The 20,228-nt window shown below is 36.4% G+C and overlaps 1 protein-coding gene across 1 annotated transcript in view; it reads right to left on the bottom strand.

Annotated features, from left to right (window-relative positions):
* LOC125251051 (polymeric immunoglobulin receptor-like) overlaps nucleotides 1-20,228 on the bottom strand; it is a 79,914-nt gene that overhangs the window by 21,059 nt on the left and 38,627 nt on the right. Inside the window, exons 4-11 of the mRNA XM_048163945.1 lie at nucleotides 18,225-18,530; nucleotides 17,394-17,442; nucleotides 16,792-16,850; nucleotides 15,035-15,071; nucleotides 14,658-14,945; nucleotides 14,483-14,532; nucleotides 14,369-14,416; nucleotides 13,984-14,049 (exon numbers count right to left, since the gene is read on the bottom strand). Coding sequence (XP_048019902.1) covers nucleotides 14,861-14,945; nucleotides 15,035-15,071; nucleotides 16,792-16,850; nucleotides 17,394-17,442; nucleotides 18,225-18,530 — 536 coding nt within the window. The 3' untranslated portion in view covers nucleotides 13,984-14,049; nucleotides 14,369-14,416; nucleotides 14,483-14,532; nucleotides 14,658-14,860. The remainder of the gene's footprint in view (nucleotides 1-13,983; nucleotides 14,050-14,368; nucleotides 14,417-14,482; nucleotides 14,533-14,657; nucleotides 14,946-15,034; nucleotides 15,072-16,791; nucleotides 16,851-17,393; nucleotides 17,443-18,224; nucleotides 18,531-20,228) is intronic.

Below are 20,228 nucleotides of genomic sequence, written 5' to 3'. Positions count from 1 at the left end.
CAGGGGAAATTAATGGCGGCCGAGCAGAAAACTCGAGAAAGGCTCGTGAGTCATGACGTCAGAAAAAAAAAACGTCTGTCACGGGGTCCTTAAAGAGAAATTATCCTTTGGCTGAAAGTGAGATTTTTGAGTAGTTGAGTGTACAATATTGATAGCAATTCGCAGAAAGAAGAAGTAATTAGACTCAAATAGTTATAGCAATCCAACTTACACCCATATTCACTTTTACAGAGGGCTTGGGGACAAAAAGGTTGAGAACCAGGTTATGTTTAGAAAATACACTGTAATTTAATGTTGTTTTTAATCCTTTCCCCACCTAAACTAAGAGAATAAGAGAGTTAGAGAACCTTTAAAGAACTATACAGAGGCTTAACGGGTTCTTTTTATGGCAGTGGTGCTATATAGCACCTTAACCACAGCAAGGAACCGCTGAAGAACCATACAGGGGCTTTACAGGTTCTTTATAAGGTAGTGGTGCTATATAGCACCTTAACCACAGCAAGGAACCGCTGAAGAACCATACAGGGGCTTTACAGGTTCTTTATAAGGTAGTAGTGCTATATAGCACCTTAACCACCCCAAAGAACCGCTGAAGAACCAATCTTTTTTAGAGTGTAGTTAAATTCCATAACATGCCAATTACATGTGATACCAATTTCACGTGTTCACACATACATAAGTTCTTGCATAATTTTTTTCGTTAATTCTTAGTTTTTGCCTTGATAATAGAAAATATGAGCTAGGCATCATGTATGACAGTCAAAAATGAGATATGAGCTACAAAATGACCAGATCCTGCCATTAGCTATATAGAAGACATATCTTGTATGTATAGGGCTTATATGTGGATATGAAGAAGCAATACAGGAGACCTATATTTCCTGTATATGCACATATATGCACCTCAATTTTGCCTATATGTGGCATATATACGCATATATGCAGTATATATATGGCATATATGCAGCATATATGCAGTATATATATGCATATATGCAGCCAGGCCCGGATTAAGAACACATTGGGCCCTGGGGCTATAGCAACACCAAGGGCCCCCTTTCATCTGATTGCCATGTCACAGTGTCTTGTACAACAATAATTTTTTTATTTTTTATTGTTATTATTTTTATATTTTTACAAATCTCATTTTATCAAATCATTTTATATAAGCACAAGCACACTAAATATTCCTTGCTATTTAACACATTACAAACAAATGCATTAACTCCAGATATGAACTCCAAACAAACAGGTTGCCAAAAGCAGCAAAAACATTTGTCATACTTCAGTCATACTTCCTCAATGATTACTTTACCATGAATATTTTAAAGAGATAGTTCACGCAAAAATGAAAATTGTCATTACTTACATGTTACATGTTGGTAACCAGACAGTTGACGGCACCCATTGACTTCCATAGTAGGAAAAAAAATCAGTGGGTGCCATCAACTGTCTGGTTACGAACCTTCTCTAAAATATTTTCTTTTGTGTTCAACAGAAAAAAGAAACTCATTCAGGTTTAAAACAGCCTGAAAGTGAGTATGTGATGACAGGATTTTAATTTTTGGGTGAACTATCCCTTTAAGGACAAGGGTCCGCATGCTAACTATTAGGATGCTGTCACTTTAAGACCTGCACGCGCCCGATTTTCTCAACTCCCTTCGGACATAACCAACTGTGTTTATGTAAACCTTTTGTGTATTTGACAGTATTATAGCGCAATCAGACGCGGAAGATGAAGTCCAGTAGTCAGGTGCTCTTTGACAGGCTTAAGTGTGTGTGCACGCTTCGGGTGTATGGGGTCAGAAAAAGCGCATCTCAGAACAGCACACGAATGACATGTTTAACTGGCAGGGCTTTAAAGCACATGCAAATAAAGAACTTTTGTGATTGCGAATAAGTGCAGTGTCCTGTGAGTAACTCTACCGCTGACATGTGATGTGAATGTGTCGAGGTCGAGTTGTACGGATGGAGGCACCAGAACTGCAACTGATAGAATGTGCTTCAAAAGGCAGATAGTGGAGACAAGTCACACGACATTGGTGTTCGTCAAAAAACAGTAGGAAAGTTAATTCGGGATTTTTACGCGGGTGATGATGATGAGAGAAAAAACATTGACATTCTGAATTCAAACGGCAATAAAATCAATCGACTCGTCCCTGTAAATGTTGAAAACACCTTAGGTTTTCATGAGAAACAATTACCATCCGAATAGGGCTTAACTCGTTATAAGAATAATAACTTGCTGCAGCTGCTATCTCACCTTCTTCAGCGTGTAAAGCACGCAGATCGGCGACGGTGTCGGTGGGTGAAGATAATTGTGAGCTGCCGCTGCACGCGGGGTCTTCCACTGGCTCGGATGTTTTATGTGAACTGAAATAGTTAGTTTTGGAATTTTTGCTGTAAGATTAGCATCCCTTTTCTCTCTTTCAAGCTTATTTTTCCTTTTTTTGCGCACCACTATCACTTTTGTTTATCATTTTGAACACCAGAGAGGCTTAACAAGCAATAAAGGCCAATTTCCCATTTTCTAGTCTACGTCTACCTGCGATAGCATAACGCAAAGAGGCGTTTCCCGATGTCATGGCGCGAATTGTAGATTTTGATTGGACGGTGATTTATCAGTCAGGCATATTTTCCAATCATTTTTTCTTGTTATTTTATTAGACAAAAATCAACCACCTATGACTTGTCAATCTCATTTCCTCCAGCCAATCACGGGCCCCCTCTACCCGCGGGCCCTGGGGCTTCAGCCCCACCTAGCCCTTATGTTAATCCGGCCCTGTATGCAGCATATATATTATCATATATGTGCATATATGCAGCATATATGTGCATATACACTGCATATAGGTTTCATATATGCGCATATATCCACATATAGATTCTTTCCATGTGGGATAATATGCCACTGTATTGTCATTGTGTTTGTTTTTAACTGTCACGGGACCCTTCATTTACTGTTTAACCCCTTTCTTTCAGGCTGCATCAAAGAAACCACGACAGTAATTTCATGTACGTACTAACTATGCATACAATATGTCGAGTCGTGCTTTATAGAGAAGAGAAATGAGCATTATAATATATGATGACTGGTTCAATGAGTTTTGTTCAGGAACTTGATCGATATGGAACTTCATTGATACAAAATGGATATGACGAATTACGTACATCATTGTGTTATGGCCAATCGATGTGTTGTCATGACCTCGAGATCATGTTCTCAAGGCCACAAGTTTAGTGTAAAAAAAAAAAAAAATCTACATGACCATATAGCAACATGCTTTTCATTTGTTTCTATAGTACGTTAACTGTCATTAGTTCATTTGGTTTCAGCTGTGTTTGATTAATTAATCTTGTTTGCATTAACTAGTTAAGTTGTGCCTTGTCTCCATTCTCTGTTTGGTGTCACTCTGCCTGTTCAGTGGATTGTCTTGCCTTTGGGGGATTTATTAAACTTGTTATTGGATTCATATTCAATGCTGCAATCTTCATCTGTCCGCCGGCGCACACACACATTGTGTGACAATAATATAGTGTAATTGTTACAGTATGTGGTTAGAAAAGTCAAAAAGTTGAAGAAACATTCAAGGACAGACTTTAATAATGAATGCTTAGAAAACAGGAATAAAAAGAAATGCTATCTGTCACAAGAACTGGTGAAGACTAAGGGAAAACTGAGGGCTTATAAGCATGAACAAACAAAGGGACCTAATAAGATAATTGAGACAACAGGTGAACAGAATGATTAATCAAACAGACTGAGAAACTAGGTCCAACAGGGAAGAACCAAAAACAATGAAGATGGCATACATGTTAATATAATATAATAAATATAATATAATATAATATAATGTAGCCATTATGCCATAATTGAAAATAAAAAGTGAAATTAAAAAAAAATAAAATTTAAATTTATAGTAAATTTATTCATATTCTCCCTTTATGACTATCCCATGTTGCTACAGTCATACAGGTTTGTTTACGTATTAAGATGATGTTTCCTCAACACAGGACATGGCCACGAAATTTTGGGATGGTCTCAGTCAGCTCAGCTCCCTAACTCGTGAGCTTGTGAATCAGTATATGGTGTACATGAATCCGGGCACTTGTAAGAACAGTAAACGACACTGGCTCACACATTGGGACACCGATGACTCTATTTCTGGCGACAACACAATGCCATTATTTTATAACTCAACTACTGGTATTCATGAACAGCAGCAGAACTAATATCTTTCTGACATTATATTTAATGTTATTTAAAATACTTTGTGATACTTTTCTTGTTACATATACATGCAACAATTCAGGGATAAAAATGTTAGTTAGATTGTTAATTACCTGTCTAGTGATTTATGATTATGCAGAAATATAACATAATTTGTATTTAAAAAACAAACAAACATCTATCTCGTGTCGTTTTGTGTAGTGAGTTGGCTCATGTGATCGAAGTTTCACTCTTCAGAACTTCCGTTAAGGGAGCATAGTGAGCATTGTTGCTCCCTGATTTTCATGGTGCATTGTGGGACTTTTTAGGGAGCGAATATTTCAGTGCATTGGAAGGATTCTGTGACTGAGACGGCCCTTAAAATGGCTGACTCCCTAATCAGTGCTGACTACTGAACTCGGGAGCTGATTGAGGCCCACTCATTATCATGTCCACACTAGTTAATATGGTCAACATAGTAATATTAATGTTGACTGGATTGTTTAATGTAGCCAGACCAACTTGTATACATTGTCATCAAGCCATCAGTCTTGCCTTTAGTTGTCTACATTAATGACTAATTTCTTCCGCTGCAGGAAATGACTCCAGCCCAGAAGGAACTTTCCCATTCAGGAATAAAGTCGGTATTAAGGATTTTAAAGCTTAAAATTCTACAGTTTTTGAATTATATTTACTTTGTTTTATTCATTTCCAGTTGTATCTGGACATTTAATTCAATTTAATTTAACTTCAATGAAGATGATGAATTTGTATGTTTAGGAGTGTTGTATACCAAATAATAAAAATGTATAGCCTATAAATGTGTATATAATGTAAAATATTTTATGCCTATGTATTTTCACATTTAAAATGTTTAAAATAAATGTCATTTTGTGACAATCATGTCTTCATTTTACAGTACACAATTAAAGCAGTTTACAGTAATCTTATATTTGCTGTGATTAAAAAATATAGCAGTAATAATAGAACACTGAAATGTACGGTAACTTGCTGTCATTATACAAATGTGTCAAACACAAACACACATTGAAATGTCAGGATAGGAGTCAAAGGATTTTTAGATGTACATCTACAAAATACTTTTATTTAATGTTAAATATGCAGGTTTCAAAATGAAAACAGACAAAAAAATAATAATAAATATATATATATATATATATATATATATATATAACTACAAAATATAAAAGTATTGTTACTTTTTTTTTTTTTCTTTCCCAAATTGCTTACAGTTAAACAGGTTTTGAAACTGGCTCCATTTCTCAAAACCACAAAACACACACAAAATGCAGAACAGCACATATATGCAAAAGCAAACACTTCATTCAAAACTATTTTAACTCTTCTTAAAATTTTGCTCAACTCTACACACAAACATCAAATGATTAGCCACATGAATGCCATACTGTGAAAAAAGTGAACACCACTCTCTTGTGTCTTCTGCTTGTTCAGAGTGCAGTGGAGTGTACAGGAGTTCTGAATCAATACAAAACTGAACTGAGCTGAATAATGACACTATTGGTTTGTTAGAGCTGCTTTACAGCAGAATTTGAATTTGTTACTATTGTGAAGTTGCTGTGAAACTATATTGAATATTGTATAAAGCTCTTTAGAAATAAAGTTGACATTCTGACTTGGCTTGTATGCATATTCAGTGTATATATATACACACACACACACATACACACTATATACACACACCGATAACATTTTGACTACTGAGAGGTGAAGTGAATAACACTGATTATCTCTCCATCATGTCCTCAAAGTTGATGAGTTAGAAGCAGGAAAAATGGACAAGCGTAAGGATTTGAGTGAGTTTGACAAGGGCTAGTGATGGCTAGACGACTGGGTCAGAGCATCTCCAAAACTGCAGCTCTTGTGGGGTGTTCCCGGTCTGCAGTGGTCAGTATCTATCAAAAGTGCTCCAAGGAAGGAACAGTGGTGAACCGGCGACAGGGTCAAGGGAGGCCAGCCACAGACCAGTCAGGGTGCCCATGCTGACCCCTGTCCAACGCCAAAAGAGCCAACAGTGGACACGTGAACATCAGAACTGGACCACGGAGCAATGGAAGAAGGTGGCCTGGTCTGATGAATGACATTTTCTTTTACATCACGTGGATGGCCGGGTGCGTGTGCGTCTCTTACCTGGGGAACACATGGCACCAGGATGCACTACGGGAAGAAGGCAAGCCGGCGGAGGCAATGTGATGCTTTGGGCAATGTTCTGATGGGAAACCTTCGGTCCTGCCATCCGCCTTCAGGGGTCTAGTGGAGTCCATGCCTCAACGGGTCAGGGCTGTTTTGGCAGCAAAAGGGGGACCAACACAATATTAGAAAGGTGGTCATAATGTTATGCCTGATCGGTGTATATATATATATACTGAACAAAATTATAAATGCAACACTTTTGTTTTTGCCCCCATTTTTCATGAGCTGAACTAAAAGATCTAAGACTTTTTCTATGTACACAAAAGGCCTATTTCTCTCAAATATTGTTCACAAATCTGTCTAAATCTGTGTTAGTGAGCACTTCTCCTTTGCCGAGATAATCCATCCACCTCACAGGCGTGGCATATCAAGATGCTGATTAGACAGCATGATTATTGCACAGGTGTGCCTTAGGATGGCCACAATAAAAGGCCACTCTAAAATGTGCATTTTTATCACACAGCACAATGCCACAGATGTCGCAAGTTTTGAGGGAGCATGCAATTGGCATGTTGACTGCAGGAATGTCCACCAGAGCTGTTGCCCGTGAATTGAATGTTCATTTCTCTACCATAAGCTGTTTTCAAAGGCGTTTCAGAGAATTTGGCAGTACAACCTACCGGCCTCACAACCGCAGACCACATGTACCCATACCAGCCCAGGACCTCCACATCCAGCATCTTCTGAGACCAGCCACCCGGACAGCTGCTGCAACAATCAGTTTGCATAACCAAAGAATTTCTGCACAAACTGTCAGAAACCGTCTCAGGGAAGCTCATCTGCATGCTCGTCTCCTCATTGGGGTCTCGACCTGACTGCAGTTTGTCATCAAAACCGACTTGAGTGGGCAAATGCTCACATTCAGTGGCACTTTGGAGAGGTGTTCTCTTCACAGATGAATCCCGGTTTTCACTGTACAGGGCAGATGGCAGACAGTGTGTATGGCGTTGTGTGGGTTAGCGGTTTGCTGATGTCAACGTTGTGGATCGAGTGGCCCATGGGGACGGTGGGGTTATGTTATCTATCTATATATATATATATATATATATATATATATATATATATATATATATATTGTGAAATATTATTAGTTTTAGTTATTATTGTTATTAGTTTTCTATGTGAATATATTTCACAAAGTATTTATTCCTGTGATGGCAAAGCTGAATTTTCAGCATCATTACTGCAGTCTTCAGTGTCACATGATCCTTCAGAAATCATTCTAATATGCTGATCTGCTGCTCAAGAAACATTTCATGTGTACAATTGTACAAAATATTTGTGTACAATATTTTTTTTCAGGATTATTTGATGAATAGAAAGTTCAAAAGAACAGTGTTTATCTGAAATCTAATCTTTTGTAACATTATAAATGTCTTTACTGCCACTTTTGATTGACTTAATGCATCCTTGCTGAATAAAAGTATTCATTTCTTTAATTTCTTTTCAAAAAAATAAAACAATTCTTACTGACCCCAAACTTTTGAACGGTAGTGTATAATGCTACAGAAGCTTTGTATTTCAGATAAATGCTGTTCTTTTGAACTTTCTATTCATCAAGGAATCCTGAAAAAAAAGTACACAACTGTTTTCAACATTGAAAATAATCATAAATGTTTATTGAGCAGCAAATCAGCATATTAGAATGATTTCTGAAGGATCATGTGACACTGAAGACTGGAGTAACGATGCTGAAAATTCAGCTTTGCATCACAGGAATAAATTACTTTGTCAAATATATTTAAATAGTACACAGTTATTTTAAATTGTAATAATATTTCACAATATTACTGTTTTTTACTGTATTTTTAATTAAATAAATGTAGCCTTGGTGAGCAGACGAAACTTCTTTTAAAAACATTAAAAATCTTAGTGGTTCCAAACTTTTGGACTGTACTGTAGATAGATAGATAGATAGATAGATAGATATGTAGGTATGAACATTTGGTGTAGGTAATTGGGAAAGGATTGTGGTTTCCCAAAATGTAAGTGGTTTCCCAAATGTAACAAAAGAGCTGTTAGTTTTGAATGATGTGTCAAATGTAGAAAACTGCGTTTAGAGTTTTGGAAAAAATTTGTCTTAAATAACAAACTGAGTTTAAAGCACTTAATGTGCTCAAAGTTTTGCACACTTGGTCTAAAGATTTGGTTTAAAGATTTAGGCCTCAAGTACCACTTTTAGTGTGTAAGCAATTTGAAAAAACTGTAAAAGACAATCCATTTTTCTCAAGAGACAAAGAAGGCTTACATGGATCAAGCAAACATGTAATGTTAACTTCATGTGTTTGTATCTGTGGATCTGTTAGATGTTGATGTAAAACAAGCTTAAATGTAAAACAAGCTCTTCTGTTCACGGTCAGAAGTGTCTGTTCCTGTATTATTCTCACTGTTGCTGTTAGTGTGAAGCTAGTCGCGTGTAACCACACATTCAGACTGATGGAAGCCAGCGGTCTGTGGGCGTGACCAGTGTTGCCAACTGCTTTCAATTGAAAGTAGCTAAAACTGGTAGCTAAATGGCAAATTCATTGATCTATATAAATATGAACAGAGATCAATGGGCAAAATAAGAATGTAGATAAGGTTTGTCCAAGAAGTTGTTAGATTTGTCCCTAAACTTTTGAAAAAACTCTCAAAAGGGGTGGGGAAGTCACTAAATCTAAAATCCCTAAATTGGCAACACTGGGCGTGACGTCTGAGGCCGAGACTAGTGTTGAGCCACAGTGCTGTATACTTTTCCACCTGCTGGAGGCTTCTGGAAGAGCAAGATCATTTTCAATATACTGCCAGTGGTACAATAAATCCATGAAATAATATGTCTGTAAAACTTACTGCTTCACTCCCAGGAGCATCAACAACAGTACTGTAGGTTATGTCCTTGATGGGATCCTGTGGAGAAAGGGATTGTAATTAAACATGAATATGATTCATCAAATCTTATACATGTTAATAAGTCATATTTCAGGGCCATCATGTTAGAGTATGTCTGGTTTACTTACATTTGAGCATTTATCATTTATAGTGTATATCATAGGAGGTTTAGGTTCTTCAGGTTTAGAGTAGATCTGCATTTCACACAAACTTCACCCCGGCTTACATATAATCAAACTGAATAAAGGTTATGCATATTTGGTGTGTTGTCCGAGGGTAGGGCTCCGAGCTTGTAATTGACCCAAACCCAGAGTACTTCCGCATCCCAGGTTGGGATAGGAATAGTTAGAAGTGAGGAGATGGGGTGGTGGAGGGTTTCTGACAAACCGTTGTGGAACAGAGATTGGTGTAATGACCTCAAAGCAATAACTGACCCAGGTTCCCTACTGGACAAGAGATTTTATGTGGGCTCTTTAGCAACTCATAATAACTAAGCATAATGTAATAACTGCACATAATGTAATAACTATTACATTAATAATGCAATAAAATGTTCATAATGTAATAATTTTCTCAAAACAGTAAATTCTTGAGCTCATAATGTAATACTAATTTTTGTTCATCTGTTCTAGTTTGTGTCGCTGTGAAAAACTTTTGGCAGCGGCACCATGATTGGATGTTGGCAGTAAGTAAATAATCAAATCATTTTAATTCAGTACAGTGTTGTCATATCTATATATTTTATGACATTATAAATGGAATGTTTTAGTTTGTCTTGTGGAACAACAACAACAAAAAATATATTCTATTTGATATGCTTACAGTGAATATAGTGTGGGTTTATATTTGTGAGTCATATTTGTGTCTGCATAAATCATGCACACATACACACACACACACATACACACACACCACACTTTAATGACCCTTAATTCATAAAGGCATATTTCTATCTCTCATTCTCATTCTCTCTCACAGACACAAAATAATGTTAAAGAATATCTACCGTATATACATTTCTCTCTCTTATAACAGTAGTTATCACACATTTTAAATTATGATGTCAAATAAATGGATACATTTCTAACATTTGATGACCAAAATATTTATGTTCGTCACATTCTTTAACATTTCATAGATTTTAACATTTAAATTTTGCTTTGAAATGGCAGGTTACATTGGGACAACATGCCCCACTATAGTGGTCAGCATGTGTTCAATGATCTGTATGTTTTACCATGGGTAAACATAATGGCAGAATCATTTGTCTTCAAATGATTTTCAAAAATGAACCCACCTTGGGAAATATTCACTGATAAATTTGTAAACCATAAAAACCAAAGTTCAAATCTAAAGTAATTCAACAAGCAAAATAAATAATGACAGATGCAAGTAAGAGTCATTAACAGACTACAGTTCAAACAGAGTTTCTTTTTACTGGTCAGGTTCATATAGAGGGCAAGCTGTTCATGCATTAAACAGATACTTAAAGAACAAAAATATTTTTTTTTTCCAGGCATAAAAGCCAAAACACATGCAACTCTAAAGAGCCCTCCATCACTGACTCTTTCAACATAAAGAAATAAAGCTCAAAGGGAAGCATTTTACTCCCTTTGTTTTTCCAACATTGTTTTTTTTTTTTTTGGCAACACATCCCACACTTTGAATAAAATCACACTCAGTCCAACAACAGTCACCCAAAGTAAAGTCCACTGAACACAGCAAATCTCTTCACCCGATCCTCTTCCCCACCACAATCTGAGGGTTTTGAGGCTTCTCATTAACCTTAAAAACCTGCCTCCACTAATTATCTCAACCCACATCATTAGCCCATTAGACAGCTGAGGATCCCACCAGAAGAGGGAGACAGACACTTATTTTAAATTTTGCAGAAATTGAATAAATCACATTAGAAAAAAACACTCAAATAATGCATGAATTATGAGTACCCATTAAAAGTCATTATTAAACTGCTAATGCTGGTCTGTAACAATATAAATACATTATAATATACACGAGACTGAACTTATTAGACCATTTAACCTATATAATGTCCACATAATTGCAGGAAATTACAGAGAACCGGTGCTGATAACTACAGCATCTAATGCAGGTTTATTAAAGGTTTAGTTTACCCAAAAATTTAAATTCTGTCATTACTTCCTCACCCACTTTGAAACACAAATAATGATGTTTTTGATGAAATCTGAGAGCTTTCTGTCCCTCCACTAACAGCCTAAACAACTACCACTTTCAAGGACCAGAAAGGTAGTAAAATCTTCATAAAAGTAAAACATGTGACTCCAGTGGTTTAACCTCAATTTTCTGAAGCGATGAGATAAATATTTTTATAAAGTGGTGTAATAGAATGATGATTAGTTATGTCTGCAGGTATGATGTAACAGGATGACGTATATAGAGGGGGACAATGTTTGAAGTAATGTGTGTGTATGGCGCTGCTGTTAAACAGTTGTTGAGACGAGTTCACATTGCATTCTACTGGACCATACAAGGGTTTATTACAAGTGGTAAAATAAGTTAGTTTTACGTCCTTCTTTCAGCCTGTTTTGAAGGTCGCATCAGATGTATCCTCCGTGGCCTTAAATCATCCACAATCCTTTACACATATTCCATTTCATGAAAATAAGCCGATGGAAAACGAGTCGGTACTGAGCTTATTATGAAATGTAAGACAAAAATAATGTTTTCGGACATTAAAACAGATGCAATCTATTTTGCTGTAAATTAATCACTAAACTGCCAATAATGTAAGCCACTGGGAGACCTCAGATGGCTTTCAATCACTGTATTGCATTAATAGAAAGCCAGTTACTATAAAGATTTTTCCAAAATTAAGTTTAGTATTTTCTTGTGGTGACGGCGAGGGCAGAAACATTTATGACGTAGCCATGAGCTCTTACTAGACTGTCTCATTCTAGAGCTTAATGCTGAGGAGGACTCCCGCCTACAAGCCTCTGGAGGACTGGACTAGGAGAAACAGAGCCTCAGTAAGATGCAGACCACTGTTTGAGAAGCACCCATGGATTAGCCTTCTTTAATGACGTCTTGACTACATTTGAAAGTGGTAGTTGTATAGCTGTCAATGGAGGGACAGAAAGCTCTCAGATTTCATTAAAAAGATTTTTTGTTTGTCTTACGGGTTTGGAACAACATGAGGGTGAGTAACTGATGACAGAATTTTCATTTCTGGGTGAACCTTTAAAAAAGTTCAGGAAGTTACACATCAGAACTTAAGGAAAAACTGAAAACTTCACTGAGAAAAAAAAAAGATTTGATATGATTTTGAGCAGATGAAGAGGTACATGGTAAAACTGATATAGAGATCAAATTCGTCAGCAGATGGCGCTACACATACAGGTTAAACTTAAAAGTGCAATGTGTAAAATTTAGGAGGATCTATTGACAGAAATACAATAATATGCATGACTATGTTTTGAGTGGTGTATACAGACCTTACATAATGAACAGTTATGTATTTATTATTATTACCTTAGAATGAGCCATTTCTGTTTACATATGGGTCCCCACATGTCATGTTTCTACATTAACTCTAAAGGTACAAACACTCTACAGAGCGCGTTTCAATGCTTGCCTGGTTATTTGCTGTCTCAGAAAACGACATTTTTGTCTTTGTGTCGCCATTGTAGCTTCTCTAAAAGTGCTTCGAAAGGAAGGGGTGAGCACGGTGCTGAGCCATTGGTTGCAATTCGCAACCTCACCGCTAGATGTCGCTAAAATGTACACATTGCACCTTTAATGCTTAATGTCCTTATTTATTGTTCAATTAAAATTAATTAAACAAATAAAAAATAAATAAGAAGTAAAATAACATGTTTTAATGAACTGCAATTTAATTACAACTAGCAAAACTGCATTTATGTAACCCTACACTTTATGAAGGCCTAATTTGGACGTGCATGAAAAGAAAAATTAAGGTTTCAACTCTTTCTAAAGTGTTGATGTGTCGTCTTTGTCCTCCATTTGGAGAATCCACTCTAATGTACCTGTAAGATGCAGAGAAATTAAATGCATTTCTATGCAAGGCTGGAATTATTCATTTTATTTCAACTATATAATGCAACAACAACAACACTGACACATTTAAAATTTTTAGCTATATACAATCTGTTAATTGTCAGTGTCCCACCAGTGGGATGCTTGGTGCTCTTTTTTATTGCCTATTATATCACATATTTTATTATTTGTCATAAATTGGGTATAATTCATCTGGTTCAAATTGCATTTTCATTTCATTTCAATTGCGGACATTGCATTTCTATCTATTGATGACAGAATTTTCATTTTTGGGTATCCCTTTAAATCCTTTTATCAGGCTCCTCCCCCTAATAGGTGGTGTCATGTTTTGTATTACAAATTTACTGCACTATTTTACAATCAAAACTTTTTGTACTTTATTTTTTTCCCCAGCAATGATCTTATTCCAATCCATGAATGAATTCAACAACAATTAAGTTTGGATAGCATATTCATGTCTATGTTCAAAAAGAAAGGTGACAGTTAACAGGTTTACACTAACTAAAACTATATAAAATTATAACTAAAATTATAATTACTTACTACTAATTTACAATGATTTACTTTCAATTGCTCATAACTTTATTAAGAAGGAGGTGTGTATGTCATGAACTCACAGTCTTGCGAGGTTTCTTCACAGAGCTGTAGAGGGCGTCACCCTCTGGATCTACTGATGATAAACTCTGTGAATAAACACGATCAGCGGTAAGAATCTCAAGTCTGTTTCACAACCATTAGTGTGTAATTTCTGTCTAACATGACGGAAATGCAAAAAAGTGTGATCATTTACAAACAAGTTTCCCTTTTGAATTGGACAAACAGACTGTGTGACACATTCAGAACATTCAAAGACGACACTTACCTCCTTATTAAAGATCACAGAACTGTATAACACTGAACTGTCATCCACTGAGGCAGAAGACTGTGAATAAACACATTTGATGATCATTAATTTGCATTCAGCATCTCAGTAAATGTCTGCAGATAGGACTGATGACTTACAGTAGCAGCTGCTGAACTGCTGGATGTCATCTGGTTTTCAGAGGGAGTCTGCATCAAACAAACACAGATTAGATTATTTTCTGAAGATTTCTGATTTCTATGTAAAATACTCACTTCATTACTGGTGCTGTTGAAATGTTCTTCTTCTCTAATGTGACCCCTCTCTGTCAGAGTGAAATATGAAGATTAAACATCAATATTTTTCATGGACACTCTTAAAAAACCCTTTATTTGTTAAATGAATTACTATAATATACTGTCATTTCTCCAGAAGTAAGAGAAAACTCACCCGGCTTCTTTCTCAGTCTCCAGGTTACTATTACAACAAGAGAAACAAGCAGCAACAGCACGAGCATCGCTACAAGACCCATGAGCAGAATCCCAACAGGCCTAGAGTGATGGAGACATATTTGTATTTATCATGCAAAACTATACTTACTTTTAATGCATAGAAAGTGTTCATCTTTTAAAGCAAAAGTCCATTTACATGCCTTAAATAATTGTTTTGCTCATCCTGGCTGCGCATTTCTGTAGTATAGTCTCTGTGGCCGCTATTAGAGATGGCTTGGTTTCATCTCTGCAATTAAAAATAACATCATTTATAGTGACATGTAACAGTTTGGTATCGGTTGCTATGAATAAATGAATAACAATGTTCACACTCACATGTGTGTTTCAGGTGTTGATGCTGTATTCGTAACGACTGCCAAAAACATAAACAGAGAAACAAGTTTCTTAGTTTCATGTTATCATTAATGAAAGAAGCTGTTTGTTATGGAAACCTAATTTCAATTTTTGTCATAAAAATATCTCATATATTATCTCATAATGACTTAGTACTATCTCATAATCTTGACTTTTTAATTACTTTTACTTTGAATTTTTGATTTATTATTATTTTACTTTTGTCAGAATTTCAGCTTTTTATGTCATAATTTAAACTTTTCACCTCATAATTTAGAACTTTTGTCACAAATATGTCTTTTTATGTTCAGAGGAGGCCCTAAAGGCCCTCAGAGAGGACAATAAACTTCTAAATCCCTTTGAGGAAATCTGCCAGTTCAGTTTGTGTTGTGTAGATGTCCGTTTTCTCCATATTAGAATGTGATTGGTGGTCCAGCTGTGAAATTACAGAGGGACAAGCCATAGCGAGTCATTGAGAGACTAATTTTAAATTACAGCAAAATTGACCAATCATATAGTCCCCTTTAATAGGTGGGGCTTGTTATCACTAAGTTTGTGATGTATTCTGCACAGTGTGGGAAACTCAATCAGAAAAACAACAACAAAAACACTGTTCGCTATGGAAACCACAAGCAACACTAATGAGGCGGACATAGTTGGGTAATTTATTATCCATTTTCAAGATGAACTTTTAAAGAAAATTTGGAGTTAATTGGCAAAGGAAGACCTAAAAATATTTGGTCAGTCTAATATAAAGGCCTTAGCGATGTTAAATTGCAAAGATCTTGAGTTTTCGTTGAACGGCATGTCCGTGGCGGCCTGACAAAGTCTGAGTTTTCGCCATGAAACAGGAAGTTGTTGTAAGTCAGGCATACAATGTCCAATCTGCCCCAAGTTCACATGTTTGATAAGAGTCCTGGCCTAAAGACATCTACATGCAAATATTCAGTTAGGGGAATGGCATGCTTTATACTTTATACTGAAACACATTTAAATATAACACGAAGTACCAAACATGCTAGAAACACGTTAAATCGTGCAACACTTGGCTAAGTGCTAATGTATGCGATTAACGCCATGAATCAGGAAGTTGTTGTAACTCAGGCATACAATGTTTAATCTGCCCCAAACTTCACATGTTTGAGACAAAAGTTGATTCTTTTGCTGTATAGTCCACTCTTGACTCTAAGGCTATTAGGAGTCGAGGAATCGACTCTTTTGGAGTCGACTCTCCATCACTATTATTTATGTTAAGCTGTACTTGAGAAAACAGTTATTTTGCAGTATTACTGGTTAGTCTGTAAATTTAATTCCAAAATTGTGGATTCCAAAATGCCACAGTTGCTGTTCACTGATGATGTGGAAGTATCTGTTGCTAATGTTCATTTATTTTCAAAGGTAACATACAGTATTATAGAAGAGGACACAGTATGTTAGGCTGATTTTAGGCTGAGTTTACTTTTTTCCCTACGAGGGAAGGGGGTGAAAGGGCCACGGTTTGAAAATCACGGTTTGCTACTGCTTTTATGTCATAATTATGATTTACTAAAGCATGATTTTTTTTTCATATGTGGCTGAAATTTTGTTCCATAGTATGAGGAGCAGCTAAACAACGATTGACTCTAGAGTATTACATTATCTTTTCTGATGGATAAATGATTGTACAGATTTCATTTCATAATTCCTTATTAAACATTAAAAATATTCAATCTGATCAACCCAGTTCAGCTGTTCCTTACTGTTTACTATTTTATTCAGACTTGTAGGATTTCTGTTGGCAGATGACTGTGTTGTGGACCTGCAAAACAATGTAAAAAGAGAAAGACAAATATGTTATACGTGGAACACAAAAGAAGAAACAATACTTGTCACTCGTCTCTATGCACTTCTTTCCTCAAGAATGCCAAGACATTCAATGTTAATGAAATAAAAAGATTATTTGGCTTCAGTAGAGTTAGAATACAGTCAACTTTCATAAAACCTTTATGGTGGTTTTGTGGCCTTTGTTGAAGGCCATTTATTGTAATCGTACGAAAAAGAACGAACAGTAAATGAAAGTCATTTGTTAAAGTACAGAATCAAACTAATATTTACAGATAATAAGCTTGATTAGCCCAACTCATTCTCTCACATATAGACATTAATAATTATTTCATAAAGATATTAATAAAGGTAAAAATGCACTGGGAAATCAGTTTAAGGGAGCAAATATTGTCCCTTATGGAAAAGGTGTGACTGCAGTCTAAGTGGAAGAGAGGGGGTACGCAGAAGGATGTCAGACGGTATGCCAAGCAAAAAAGTTTGGGAACCACTGTTTTAAGTGGTCAAAAATGTCACCTACATGTCTGTCTCAGAGTCAGATGGTGTCGTTATTGGGCTGTTTGTCACTGCTTGAAAGGAGAAAAACATGAGGTTAGTTTTAGTGCATTAAAGGGAACCTCGGATGCAAAATTTACTTTTCCATGGTGTTTGAACATAAATGTGTGTTGGCAGTGTGTGTACACAACCACCCTATAATGGTAAAAAACCCACTCACTCCTCTTTTTTTAATCCGCATAGATCATAAGCAGTGTCTCAGAACAAGCATTTGCAGATTCTACCATTTGTGATGTCACAAAATGCCTAGGCCCCGCCCATGACGGCTGACAGACTCTGCCCTATTAGCATAGACTCCGCCCTCAGTGAGCTGTACACAGTCTGCATGTTTATCTCCTGACCAGGGGTGAGTTTCCCGAAAGCATCGTTGGTGAACCATGGTCGTAAGTCCCATTGAACTCTATTGGTAACGACGGAACTTGCGACCATAGTTCGCTTTGGGAAACGCACCCCAGAGCGTTTAACAGCAACATTCAAGACATGTATTCTTACTAAAACTACTAAAGTTAATTCAGTCAAGAGCAGGGAGTGATTTTCTGTTTTTATTTTGTTGTTTGATTCATGTTAACAGCATACAGCAGTATGTACTGTATATTACTCTGCTTTCACTTTAATACACAGATCTAATATACACATGCGATTTCTTTACTTGCTGTTCACGTTCACAGACATAACTGACTGTGTTTATGTGAACTGTGTGTGTTTTTGACATAACTTTGCATCTTGTAAAAAGGTCATCATAGGTCCCCTTTAAGAGCGTCACAATTTTTGTAGCTGAATTGATTTGTGATCTTACCAAGTTTGGGTTCATTGACAATGAGTTGAACAGGAACCTGCAGATCTCCTACTGAGCACCAGTACCATCCAGAATCACTGAGTCTCAGTCCAGTCATCAGCACAGTGAAGGAGCTTCTCCCATCATCATCACTGATCTGGACTGATGAACTCTGGGATGTGTCAGTCACTGTGTAACATCTCTGATCTTTATATCTGCACCACTGTTTGGGATGATTCTGATATCCAGAACTGTAGAAACACTGGACACTGACATTACCACCTTCATGTCCAGATACACTGCTGCTCACCACAGACACATCAGGAGCTGAAAACAGATAGCAAAAATTTGAAAATATTTTGTTAAATCTAAACAGGTATACTGAAGTAGAAAACCACATAAAACACAAAGAAAAAGTAAAAAATTTACCACAAAAACTGTTTTTACCTTGTTTAAACAGTCAAAAAGTTACTTATTCCGTCATGTTGCATCTTTCTATATATAAAGTCTTTGTTTTTGGTGCATCAAAAACAGAGGTTGGGTCTGGAATCACATACTTCCCTACTATATAGTTGGTGAAAAACAGTAGGTGTATGTGACAACCCATGCTTGCAAGCGTTACAGTTTCTTTTTTTTATTATTATTATTTTTAATTCTTTGCATTTTAAAATACACTTCTAAATGTCTGTTCAGTGTCGCTATGTAACTAACGGAAGACACATTTTTAAAATTGTGGTGCTTCTTTAATTGATAAAAAGCAGTTGCAAATGATGTTCAAAATACACACAGCCTACTCATCTTTGCATCAATAATGTGCAACACTTTATATTTCACTACCAAATACTATGTAATATATAATTAGTTTAACTTACAGTCGTATGTTTTCCTTGACATCTTGCGATTTCGGGGCATGTGAGTTCCAGAACATAATGCATGATGGGATACGATCCGAAGTGGTATTCAAGATAGTGTGGGTTTAGTGCGCATTAAGGGAACTGCACTTGGGCAGTTTATGACATGGGACAGTCTTGTCCACTTACTTCCTGTCGCGTGCACCTGCTCTCAAGTGGCCGAGACCGCAAGTGTGTCCGAATCCACAGTACTCATCAGCTGAATCCCAACTGGCACACTTCTATGCACCAGGCCGTCGCCAAGGGGGGGCATTAGGGGACATGTTATTACATGTTATGTAATTATGGAGTCAGTTTAATTTATTGTTACAGAACTTCTTGAGATTACAATGAACTAAGATGAGAGATTTTTAGTGATTATAAAGGGAGCGCATTTTGCGCACTCTCTGCCAAATCCTGTGTGCGTAATCTGTTAAAATTAACAGTGGTTTGTGAACATAAACAATTTATTAACAAATAATTTATCAGCAATGTTTATGTTGGGATATGTAGGTTGTGCTGTGACAAGTTAAAACTATTTCAAGGAAATCTGTTTAAATGTGTTTTAAAATGGGAATCAACTCTCCTTACCCTGGAGTTGGTTCACCCTCCACCTATGATCAGAAAATTCATATTTAACGCATTATTACACAAAACGGAACTTGAAACATAATTAGGCCTTATTTATAAATGACCATATCACTCGGAGACCCGCAGCTTTCAACTATTTTAATGGTGAGTACACTCAAAGTCTTTGTTACATGCTACTGTAGGCTAGCCTACATGTTTATTGCTATTTGGTATGTATCGTTTTTATTATTGTATTGTTCGAGGAATTGAAAAGCTTTTGTGCCTCGTGTTTGCAAAGTATATTGTCATAATGCAAGGGGTTTCGTTTTTGGTGTAGTTTAATCTAATTAGGATAAACTATCTTGTGTTTTTGTGGTAATTTAGAACTTTATAGAAGTTCTATAGAAGTCTATTTCTTTAGAAGCCTATTTCATTAATAATAAATATGGGACGTTAGTATTATGGCGAATGCCTGTTTCTCAGATTTTAAAAATAAAAACCGAATGCCCCCGAATGCCTGCTATGCACTTTTGGTCTTATGGACTTACAACGGCTGCCGCGTGCG

The sequence above is a fragment of the Megalobrama amblycephala genome, linkage group LG17, assembly GCF_018812025.1.
Source record: "Megalobrama amblycephala isolate DHTTF-2021 linkage group LG17, ASM1881202v1, whole genome shotgun sequence".
Lineage (NCBI taxonomy): Eukaryota > Metazoa > Chordata > Actinopteri > Cypriniformes > Xenocyprididae > Megalobrama > Megalobrama amblycephala.
This window is presented reverse-complemented; position numbering and strand designations above follow the sequence as displayed.